Here is a 12,282-nt window from a genome sequence, read left to right as displayed (position 1 = left end):
AACCTTCACTGTAAAAGCCCAAATGATCGAGTTCAAACCATTTGAATTTATCAATTTCTACTGAGTGGTTTATAAAGCTGAACAAACAGTCTTTATCTTGTGTACGGAAGAGGATTATGGCCACTGAAAAAAAGAAAAGTGAACAAATTTTTAATATACAGGTGCTGGTCATAAAATTAGAATATCATGAAAAAGTAGATTGATTTCAATTCAATTCAATTCAGTTTATTTATATAGCGTCAAATTCACAACACATGTCATCTCAAGGCACTTTACAGTTCAACCAGATCAAATTGATACAAAGTTTTCTATCTAAGGAAAACCAGTTGATTGCATTGACTCATTGACTCAAATACAATCCCCCACACTAAGCATGCTTGTAGCGACAGTGGAGAGGAAAAACTCCCTTTTAACAGGAAGAAACCTCCAGCAGAACCAGGCTCAGTGTGAGCGGCCATCTGCCGAGGCCGACTGGGGTTCAAGGAGACAGAAGCAGAGATACAAAAAGCAGCTGTAAAAGGCGGCCCCGTCCAGGAAACACACAGCCAGGCAGACGAGCTCCAAGGCAGCTCCCATGCCAGAGGACGAAGAAAGCACATCCACTCAGTCACGGTCAGAGAAACAGGACCACACTGGAAAACAGGCCGATCTCCAACATCTATAAACAAGGGTGTTGATAGAAGCAGCACAGCTGATGTTTCTTTCCAGGATGACGTCACAGCCAAACAGGAACAGACGAGGCAAAGCTACTCTGAGGAAAAGCAGAGAGAGCAGAAGGTTAGAGATTGAACTAACAGATTCTGCAGAATAGGAGAACAGAGAGAGAATGAAGCAGAATGATGAAATGGGGGTCCCTATGTCCTCCAAAAGTCTAAGCCTATAGCAGCATAACTATAGAGATAGCTCAGGATAACCTGAGCCACTCTAACTATAAGCTTTATCAAAAAGGAAAGTTTTAAGCCTAGCCTTAAAAGTAGACAGGGTGTCTGCCTCACGGACTAAAACTGGTAGTTGGTTCCACAGGAGAGGAGCCTGATAACTAAAAGATCTGCCTCCCATTCTACTTTTAGAAATTCTAGGAACCACTAGTAAACCTGCAGATTGAGAGCGAAGTGCTCTGTTAGGAACATAAGGAACAATCAGATCTCTGATATAAGATGGAGCTTGGCCATTTAAGGCTTTATATGTGAGAAGGAGGATTTTAAATTCTATTCTTGATTTTACAGGAAGCCAATGAAGAGAAGCCAGGATAGGCGAGATATGATCTCTCTTTTTAATTTTCATTAGAACTCTGGCTGCAGCATTTTGGATCAGCTGAAGGCTTTTAACTACAGTTTGTGGACTTCCTGATAGTAAAGAATTACAATAGTCCAGCCTTGAAGTAACAAATGCATGGACTAGTTTCTCAGCATCACCCCTGGACAGGATATTTCTAATTTTTGCAATGTTCCTCAGATGAAAGAAGGAAATTCTAGAAACCTCTTTGATGTGGGATTTAAATGACAGGTCCTGATCAAAAACAACACCAAGATTTTTTACTTTATTATCTGAAATCAGTTTAATCCCATCCAAATGAAGTGACTGGCTAATCAGTTTCTTTTTCAGAGACTCTGGTCCAAAGACTATAACTTCTGTTTTGTCTGCATTCAGAAGCAGAAAGTTAAGAGTCATCCAGGTTTTTATGTCTTCAAGACATGCCTGTAATCTATGTAATGGGTTAGCTTCATCTGGATTTATAGACAGATATAGCTGGGTATCATCAGCATAACAGTGGAAATTAATCCCATGCTGTCTAATAATTCTACCAATTGGGAGCATGTATAAAGTAAAGAGAATTGGTCCTAGCACTGATCCCTGTGGTACTCCACAGGTAACCTTTGAGCGTGTTGAAGATCTATCATTAACATGGACAAACTGAATTCGATCAGATAGATAAGATTTAAACCAGTCTAGTGCTGTTCCTTTAATTCCAACAAAATATTCAAGTCTTTCTAAAAGAATATTATGGTCAACTGTATCAAATGCAGCACTAAGATCCAACAGGACGAGCACAGATACAAGTCCATTATCTGAGGCCATGAGAATATCATTAGTGACTTTCACCAGAGCTGTTTCAGTGCTATGATGAGCTCTAAAGCCAGACTGAAACTCTTCAAAAAGTTCATTATGGTGGAAGTGATCGCAAACTTGTTTGGCAACTACTTTCTCAAGAATTTTGGATAAGAAAGGAAGATTGGATATAGGTCTATAATTGACCAAGTCATCTGGGTCAAGAGACGGTTTCTTAAGCAGAGGTTTAATTACAGCAACCTTAAAAGCTTTAGGTACATATCCCTGTAACAGAGATAGATTAATCACATCTAAAATGGAGGAGGAGATCAAAGGGAATACCTCCTTAAATAACCTGGTTGGAACTGGATCTAACATACAAGTTGAAGGCTTAGATGAAGACAATAATTTTGCTAATTCAGAGAGTTCAACTGGATCAAAGCAGTCTAAACCCAGTTCAGATTCCATGACTACCTCAGGTACAATCGCGGATAGAGGAGTGCTTATGATCTTATTTTTAATAAGATCAATCTTATTTATAAAGAATCCCATAAAGTCATTGCTGCTAAGAGCAGGTGGAATGGACGGTTCAACAGAGCTATGGCTCTGGGTGAGTTTGGCAACTGTATTAAAAAGAAATCTAGGATTATTCTTATTCTCCTCTATTAATGAGGAGAAGTATGCTGCTCTTGCTTTACAAAGGGTCCTCTTATACAGCAGTAAACCATTTTTCCAGACTAGGAAGGACTCTCGCAGGCCTGTGGAGCGATATTTTCTCTCCAGTTTCCTAGATTTCAGTAATTCCATTTAAAAAGTGAAACTTGTATATTATATTCATACATTACATACAAACTCATATATTTCAGATGTTTATTTTGTTTAATTTTGATGATTACAAATGACAACAAATGAAAATCTCAAATTCATCATATCAGAAAATTAGAATATTGTGAAAAGGTTCAAAATTGATGGCCCCTGGTGCCACACTCTAATCAGCTAATTAACTCAAACCACCTGCAAAAGCCTTTAAATGGTCTTTCAGTCTAGTTCTATAGGCTACACAATCATGGGGAAGACTGCTGACTTGACAGTTGTCCAAAAGACGACCATCGACACCTTGCACAAGGAGGGCAAGACACAAAAGGTCATCGCTAAAGAGGCTGGCTGTTCACAGAGCTCAGTGTCCAAGCACATTAATAGAGAGGCGAAGGGAAGGAAAAGATGTGGTCGAAAAAAGTGTACAAGCAAGAGAGATAACCGCACCCTGGAGAGGATTGTGAAACAAAACCCATTCAAAAATGTGGGGGAGATTCACAAAGAGTGGACTGCAGCTGGAGTGAGTGCTTCAAGAACCACCACACACAGACGTATGAAAGACATGGGTTTCTGCTGTCGCATTCCTTGTGTCAAGCCACTCTTGAACCACAGACAGCGTCAGAAGCGTCTTGCCTGGGCTAAAGAGAAACAGGACTGGACTGCTGGTGAGTGGTCCAAAGTCATGTTCTCTGATGAAAGTAAATTTTGCATTTCCTTTGGAAATCAAGGTCCCAGAGTCTGGAGGAAAAGAAGAGAGGCACTTCATCCACGTTGCTTGAAGTCCAGTGTAAAGTTTCCACAGTCAGTGATGGTTTGGGGTGCCATGTCATCTGCTGGTGTTGGTCCATTGTGTTTTCTGAGGTCCAGGGTCAACGCAGCCACATACCAGGAAGTTTTAGAGCACTTCATGCTTCCTGCAGCTGACCAACTTTTTGGAGATGCAGATTTCATTTTCCAACAGGACTTGGCACCTGCACACAGTGCCAAAGCTACCAGTACCTGGTTGAAGGACCATGGTATCCCTGTTCTTAATTGGCCAGCAAACTCTCCTGACCTTAACCCCATAGAAAATCTATGGGGTATTGTGAAGAAGAAGATGCAATACACCAGACCCAACAATTCAGAAGAGCTAAAAGCCACTATTAGAGCAACCTGGGCTATCATAACACCTGAGCAGTGCCACAGACTGATCGACTCCATGCCACGCCGCATTGCTGCAGTAATACAGGCCAAAGGAGGCCCAACTAAATACTGAGTGCTGTACATGCTCATACTTTTCATGTTCATACTTTTCAGTTGGCCAACATTTCTATAAATCCTTTGTTTTTATTGGTCTTCAGTAATATTCTAATTTTCTGATATGATGAATTTGAGATTTTCATTTGTTGTCATTTGTAATCATCAAAATTAAACCAAATAAACATCTGAAATATATGAGTTTGTATGTAATGTATGAATATAATATACAAGTTTCACTTTTTAAATGGAATTACTGAAATCAATCTACTTTTTCATGATATTCTAATTTTATGACCAGCACCTGTATTTCAGTTTAATATTCTGACTTTAACCTCAGAGTTCTGAGGTTAAAGTCATGTCTAGAGACTAAATTGACTGCTCTTATTTTAATGAAATGGCCTCAACAGGGACCCCTCAGGCACGTAAAAAGTGCCTAATTCCATAATTTTCATTCAATGTTACTGGCCCTCCCAAACAACTCGCATCTTTTTAGTGAAGCTGAGTGCTCCTACGTGTCTTCCTTCGGGATTCCCTTTAAGATTAAGATCCAAAAATATGAGATTAAAGTCAACATTCTGAGATTAAATTTAGCATTCTAAAATTATAGTCAGAATTTTGTGAAAAAAAGTCAGATTTCGGAATTCTGAGAGAAAAAAAAGACAATTCTGAGATTAAAGTCAGAATTCTGAGAACAAAAAGTCAGATTTCTGAGGTTTAAGTCAGCATTCTGAGATTAAAATCAGAATCATGAGATTAAAGTCAGAATTCTGAGATTAAAGTCAAAATTCTGAGAAAAAAAGTCAGCATTCTGAGATTAAAGTCAGAATCATGAGATTAAAGTCAGAATTCTGAGATTTAAGTCAAAATTCTGAGATTAAAGTCAAAATTCTGAGAAAAAAAGTCAGCATTCTGAGATTAAAGTCAGAATCATGAGATTAAAGTCAGCATTCTGAGATTAAAGTCAGCATTCTGAGATTAAAGTCAGAATTCTGAGATTAAAGTCAAAATTCTGAGAAAAAAAGTCAGCATTCTGAGATTAAAGTCAGAATCATGAGATTAAAGTCAGCATTCTGAGATTAAAGTCAAAATTCTGAGATTTATGTCAGCATTCTGAGATTATAATCAGAATCATGAGATTAAAGTCAGAATTCTGAGATTAAAGTCAGAATCATGAGATTAAAGTCAGAATTCTGAGATTTAAGTCAGCATTCTGAGATTAAAGTCAGAATTCTGAGATTAAAGTCAAAATTCTGAGAAAAAAAGTCAGCATTCTGAGATTAAAGTCAGAATCATGAGATTAAAGTCAGAATTCTGAGATTTAAGTCAAAATTCTGAGATTAAAGTCAAAATTCTGAGAAAAAAAGTCAGCATTCTGAGATTAAAGTCAGAATCATGAGATTAAAGTCAGCATTCTGAGATTAAAGTCAGCATTCTGAGATTAAAGTCAGAATTCTGAGATTAAAGTCAAAATTCTGAGAAAAAAAGTCAGCATTCTGAGATTAAAGTCAGAATCATGAGATTAAAGTCAGCATTCTGAGATTAAAGTCAAAATTCTGAGATTTATGTCAGCATTCTGAGATTATAATCAGAATCATGAGATTAAAGTCAGAATTCTGAGATTAAAGTCAGAATCATGAGATTAAAGTCAGAATTCTGAGATTTAAGTCAGCATTCTGAGATTAAAGTCAGAATTCTGAGATTAAAGTCAAAATTCTGAGAAAAAAAGTCAGCATTCTGAGATTAAAGTCAGAATCATGAGATTAAAGTCAGCATTCTGAGATTAAAGTCAAAATTCTGAGATTTATGTCAGCATTCTGAGATTATAATCAGAATCATGAGATTAAAGTCAGAATTCTGAGATTAAAGTCAGAATCATGAGATTAAAGTCAGAATTCTGAGATTTAAGTCAGCATTCTGAGATTAAAGTCAGAATTCTGAGATTAAAGTCAAAATTCTGAGAAAAAAAGTCAGCATTCTGAGATTAAAGTCAGAATCATGAGATTAAAGTCAGAATTCTGAGATTTAAGTCAAAATTCTGAGATTAAAGTCAAAATTCTGAGAAAAAAAGTCAGCATTCTGAGATTAAAGTCAGAATCATGAGATTAAAGTCAGCATTCTGAGATTAAAGTCAGCATTCTGAGATTAAAGTCAGAATTCTGAGATTAAAGTCAAAATTCTGAGAAAAAAAGTCAGCATTCTGAGATTAAAGTCAGAATCATGAGATTAAAGTCAGCATTCTGAGATTAAAGTCAAAATTCTGAGATTTATGTCAGCATTCTGAGATTATAATCAGAATCATGAGATTAAAGTCAGAATTCTGAGATTAAAGTCAGAATCATGAGATTAAAGTCAGAATTCTGAGATTTAAGTCAGCATTCTGAGATTAAAGTCAGAATTCTGAGATTAAAGTCAAAATTCTGAGAAAAAAAGTCAGCATTCTGAGATTAAAGTCAGAATCATGAGATTAAAGTCAGAATCATGAGATTAAAGTCAGCATTCTGAGATTAAAGTCAGAATTCTGAGATTAAAGTCAAAATTCTGAGAAAAAAAGTCAGCATTCTGAGATTAAAGTCAGAATCATGAGATTAAAGTCAGCATTCTGAGATTAAAGTCAAAATTCTGAGATTTATGTCAGCATTCTGAGATTAAAATCAGAATCATGAGATTAAAGTCAGAATTCTGAGATTAAAGTCAGAATCATGAGATTAAAGTCAGAATTCTGAGATTTAAGTCAGCATTCTGAGATTAAAGTCAGAATTCTGAGATTTAAGTCAGCATTCTGAGATTAAAGACAGAATTCTGAGAAAAAAGTCATAATTTTATTTTTTTTCCCATATTAGACAATTTAAAAATCTTTTTTTTTTTTTTTGGCCCTAATACTCTTCCCTACTTGTGAGAACAACATTTCTGCAAATTTTCCTGGAACTGTAGTGTAGAAAATGGGGCAAGCTGTGGCAATCCGTCTTGTCTAAAGGGTCAAAATAACTTTGGGGCAGGTTTTATCAAAGTGGTTCTACCTGGTGTTTTGTTATTCTGGTTTTGATAAGACACAACTGTCATCAAAACAGTTTTACATATAAATTAGCGTTTCTTTGAGCACACACACCTTTTAATAATGCATAATGGCTATAGATATGTATGCAAGTAAGCATAGACTGTAGGAAATTGCTTCACAGAAAAAATACAACCTGCTGAAAGCAAACTGGAGGGACCTGCTGCACTGCTGGTTTTACAATAAATTAGATGTTCAATGGCAAATGCATCCGCTCTTCTTAGAGGTCTCCTATTCTCACCACATGGTCTATCAGATATTTTTTACAAATATTTAACCAAATTGTATGTTTTCCTCATACTGTATTTTTTCCCCCAAATCCAAAAATAATATTAAGACTATAGAAGATATCAACCGAATCATATAACCAGACTTGGATAGAAAGCATCATTTAAGGAACGTCTACAGACTACTGCATAAACCATGAGGTTACCATCAGCCTTTAATGTTTATAATAGTAAATAGCCAGGATGCAGTTATACAATTATTTTATATGAAAGTAGTATTTAGGCAACAGGTAATATTTGATATCTTTTTTAATTCAACCATTATACACGTTTTATTTGCAAGGAAAGGGATATATTGCTCCCCCACCTTATAATCTGCAGCATCGTTTCAATTGGAAACCGCATTCCTCCAGTCGTATGCCACAGTTTTGACAAAGGTCTTCTGGGTTGAGGAATAATAGAGGCTTAAACTCTTCCAAAAGTAGCAAAAATAAATAACTCCCACTACATATAAGAAGTAACTTTAAAGGAAAGATATGCATAGCGCCAGTACAGACAAACCTGTTTTTTTGTTTTTTTTTTTACACACACTGATGACATTTTAGACCCATTTTAATCCATTCCCACCATTTTTAAATAATCTCCGTCATCAACAAAACAAACAAAATGTTTAACGTGTTTAAACCTTTACTTTATCTCACACTGACAGCAAAAAAACAAAACGCTTTGTATAAAAGCGTCTGCTAAATACATAAACATGGATTTCCTTAGCTGAAACTATAAATTTTAAATGTAAAGAAATTAGTGAAACAACACATTGGACCCTCCATTAAAGAGAAAATCGACCGTATGAACAACCGAAAGGACTCAACACAATTACTTCTCTCTAAGAAACTGAATATTATCAGTTTTCTTCATCAAATCAAGTACCTTTTGCATTTTTATGTTATGCTAACAAAGCTGAAAGTATTTCAACAGAAAAGTTAAGAACTACTGATACTCTGAGCATCAAATTAATGTGGAAAAGTTAAATCTTAAAGTTGTAGAATAAAGCCATCAGTTTAGCTCAAAAGAAAATATCCCACATTCTGTTTGTGTAACTTAAATTGTCAATAATTATTTGCACAAGTAAGGAACAAAATTAGTCTATATTTGCAACTCTTGTCAAATATAAAACTTAAACCCAAGAAGGCACGAATACTAAAGAAACACAGAACAGTTTAAGACAAAAAAAAAATAATAATTAAGGATCTCAATTTTCCAGCTCAGATATCGATACCATCATGGCTCATTCCAGTGATAGGTAAAGCTTTAATGTTTTCACATAATAGGAAAGTAATCTGAAGTCTAAGCTCCTCAGTCAGAGAGGGAAGCTTCCACATCTTGAGCTGAAGTTAGCTGAGGTGTCTGTTGAAGTCTTTGATTATGTTTCTGGGGAAAAAAGAAGAAGAAGGAAGAATAAGGGACCAGATATGAATTGATATTATGAACAGTGTGAAGCCAAGGACATGTTTGTTTGTACCAGCAGGTTGTCATAATGTTTCTGGCTGCTGCAGTGGACTTCCATGGCAGTGGTCTCATTAAAGTAAAAGATGGAGCACAAATTACAGTAAAATCCGGACTTTGGAACCACATATTCCTGACCTGGAGAGAAGGGAAAAAAAACCTGTATGAATAGGTTTACATTTTGGTTTGGCGTCTTAGTTTTTAATGGCTTTTTTTTTGTAAAATCTGTGCGTTTCTCACCACAAGGGCCTTTGGAATTAGAAGGCGTAAGATGGAGGTCCACAGGGACACCTGGAGACTGAGAACGTGAACGCTTGGCTTCAGGTCCAGAAACCTCCTGCTTCCGTTTATCCCCGACTAAAAAAAGAAAAAGGGAATGAAGACACTGCACCATTTTGCATAATTTTCTATAAAATGTATATCTAATTAGTAGGGTTGTCACGATACTAAACTTTTCAACTCGATACCGATACTAAGGAAAATATTCGATACTCGATACCATTTTTCGATACCACAAGAATAAAAACAAAGACTCTAAAATTCAACAGAAATATTTTCATTAATAAATAAAATACAATAAATAAATACAATAAACAATAAGAACAATATTTTGAGGTTGTTTGCTGTGCACAATATTAAGCAAGCTTGATAAAAACTTACAAAACTAAAATTAAGCGTTCCTTCCTTGGCTATGCTTTGCACACATAACAATGGCACCTCTTACAAAAAACAGTCTGAAACTGAAAAGTGCGTAGAATTATTCAATCACAGTGTTCTGAAAGTGCATTGTGCTCTAATCTGCACTTTAGATCAGTGGTTCTCAACCGGTGGGGCGCGCCCCCCCGGGGGGGCCCCGACACTCTCCCGGGGGGGCGCGAGTAGGCTACAGGATGGGAGTGGAAAAAAACTGGAAAAAAAAAAATTTACACTTTTTTTTTATCTTTTTTTTTTATCTTTTTTTTTTAACTTTTTATTTCATAAAAAGTTAAAGTTTTGTATATACATAACTCCTGAATAAAAATTAAAATGTGTTTGGACTGATTAAAAAAAAAAAGTTTTGAACAAATTTGATTGTTTTGTCGATAGTGAGCGCAAATGCGGTGATAAGCGGGTGGTTGATCATGGCGCCGAGACAGGGCGCCGTAGCAAGAGCTCTCCTGTGTGCTGGCTGTTTTATGTTTGTTTTTGTCTTTGATGTATTTACCACTTTAAATTATGGCCGTGAGACACTTCTGAGGATCCGTGAGGAAGTTTGTGGTCTGTCTTTTGCCAATACTGGACTGAGGTGTGCTGATTTCGATGCGTGCCCCACTCGAGGTAAACAAGGCCAGGAGTCGGGCCGCGGAAGTCGGGAGCAGAGCGAAAGGACTGGGCGGAGGTATCGCCACATACGCCGTACAGCTGAGCCCCTGAGTGGGGACGCTACAGGCTTCCAGCGGCGTGCTGGATTCTTCTTTCCAGCCGCCGGGCTTCTCTGTCCATCGCTCGGACAGGGTGAAGGAGCGTACCGGAAAATCGAAGGGTGGAGGTGAGTGTTTTTTAATTAACGAACTTTGGTGCACTGATTGTGTCATCGTGAACAAAACTTGCAACGTCAACTTGGAATGTCTTATTTTGAAATGCCGCCCCTTTTTTCTCCCATGGGAGTTTTCGGTGATGTTCCTGTGTGGAGTTTACACTCATCCTCGGGCGGACATTTCTGTTGCCTTGAGTGAACTAAGCGACATTGTATACAAATTATTTTTTGTCAAAATATCCCGCGACTTTTACTGGTGTTTTTGGAGACTTTTGTGGTGTTTGGAGACTCGAAAGCACGAATCACTCTGCAGTTAGGCATACTGTGCTCAACGAGCAGCGGGTGCTGCCATGAGCCCCTCTCCCGTCCAAAGGCACTCACAGGCGGTCAGTCTCTCAGTAACCTCGCGCAGCAGTCCCAGCCTGCAGCAGAAAGGAGACACACACCCCTCTGTGTCCAGGCTGCAAATGAATCGCGCATGCGCATGGTCGCCGCCGTTCCCGCCTTGACTTACAGAGCGGGGTGTAAATGTTCACTCACTCTCACAAAAATAAATCACTGCATTTAAATTGACTCACGACATAGCTCTCCATTCACTCTAGTCTAGTCTCTTGCCAAGTTCGCTTGTGCCAGCTCTCGCTAGTCTGTTATCAATCTCGATTTACATAGGCCTTTACTACACAAACCCCAACAGTCTTTTTAAAGACTAAACCCAGAAACATTCTTTAAGATTAGATCATATCTCAGCCCTAGCCAGTAATTTTGTTAAACTGCTAGGCAGTAGTTACTTAGCTAACTACCCAAACGATACACACACACACACACACACACACACACACACACACACACACACACACACACACACACACATACGAGGACTACAATCGTTAAGAATTAAAATAAAATCTGAATTGTCTGCAAAATAATTATTTTGTTTGGTTTTAATGAAAGATTGTGCCTAAGTCCTGACTGATTAGCCCCTGATACGTCTCTCAACATACACCACACATAGTTACATATTGCCATAGTTTAAACTTTATTGAAAACAAATTAAAATGGAGAAATTTCTTGTGAGGACCAACAAGCCAACCAACGCACCACCAGCTGCAAAAAAGCTTCGCAAGTACGATGAAGCATACCTGCAGTTTGGGTTTACAGTCACGGCTGAACTGAGACCTCAGTGTGTCGTATGTGCCGAGGTGCTGGCAAATGACAGTATGAAGCCCTGCAAATTAAAAAGACACCTCGAAACAAAGCATGCTGGCATTAAAAATAAACCGGTCGAATATTTTAAAAGAAAGCTTGATGGCCTCCATCAGCAACAGGCAACCATTTCAGTGCACAGCACTGTGTCTAAACAGTGTTTGGAGGCATCATATGTAGTGGCCAAAAGGATCGGTAAACTGGGTAAACCGCATACAATCGCAGAGACTCTCATTTTGCCGGCAGCGCAAGACATGTGCAGAATAATGATAGGCGATAGTGCAGCAGCCAAACTCGGTGCAGTACCACTGTCCAATGACACAGTCGCTAGGAGAATTGTAGACATGTCCAACGATATCAGAGAGCAACTGATAGAGTTTGTAAAAAAGAGTCCTTACTACGCGCTGCAGCTGGACGAATCCACTGATGTTGCTGGGCAGGCACAGCTCCTCACCTATGTCAGGTATCTGCGGGACAAGGTGATTGAGGAGGATGTCCTGTTTTGCCGGCCTCTTCAGTCACACACTACAGGAGAAGCCATTTTCAATGTCCTTGACATTTTTATCCGCGAAAATGGTTTGGCTTGGGACCGATGCGTTGGCCTATGCACGGATGGTGCGCAGGCAATGACGGGGCATGAGCGTGGCCTAGCTGCTCGCGTTCAGCAAGTAGCT

At 38.1% G+C, this 12,282-nt stretch overlaps 1 protein-coding gene across 1 annotated transcript in view; it reads right to left on the bottom strand.

Annotated features, from left to right (window-relative positions):
- Positions 1-7,674: 7,674 nt before the first annotated feature.
- The window catches only part of LOC119784404 (zinc finger protein 638-like), a 42,986-nt gene continuing 38,378 nt past the window's right edge, over positions 7,675-12,282 (bottom strand). Inside the window, exons 20-22 of the mRNA XM_038286441.1 lie at positions 9,130-9,246; positions 8,906-9,027; positions 7,675-8,814 (exon numbers count right to left, since the gene is read on the bottom strand). Coding sequence (XP_038142369.1) covers positions 8,740-8,814; positions 8,906-9,027; positions 9,130-9,246 — 314 coding nt within the window. The 3' untranslated portion in view covers positions 7,675-8,739. The remainder of the gene's footprint in view (positions 8,815-8,905; positions 9,028-9,129; positions 9,247-12,282) is intronic.

The sequence above is a fragment of the Cyprinodon tularosa genome, unplaced genomic scaffold (genome assembly GCF_016077235.1).
Source record: "Cyprinodon tularosa strain WSP-4 unplaced genomic scaffold, ASM1607723v1 ctg225, whole genome shotgun sequence".
Taxonomy (NCBI): domain Eukaryota; kingdom Metazoa; phylum Chordata; class Actinopteri; order Cyprinodontiformes; family Cyprinodontidae; genus Cyprinodon; species Cyprinodon tularosa.
This window is presented reverse-complemented; position numbering and strand designations above follow the sequence as displayed.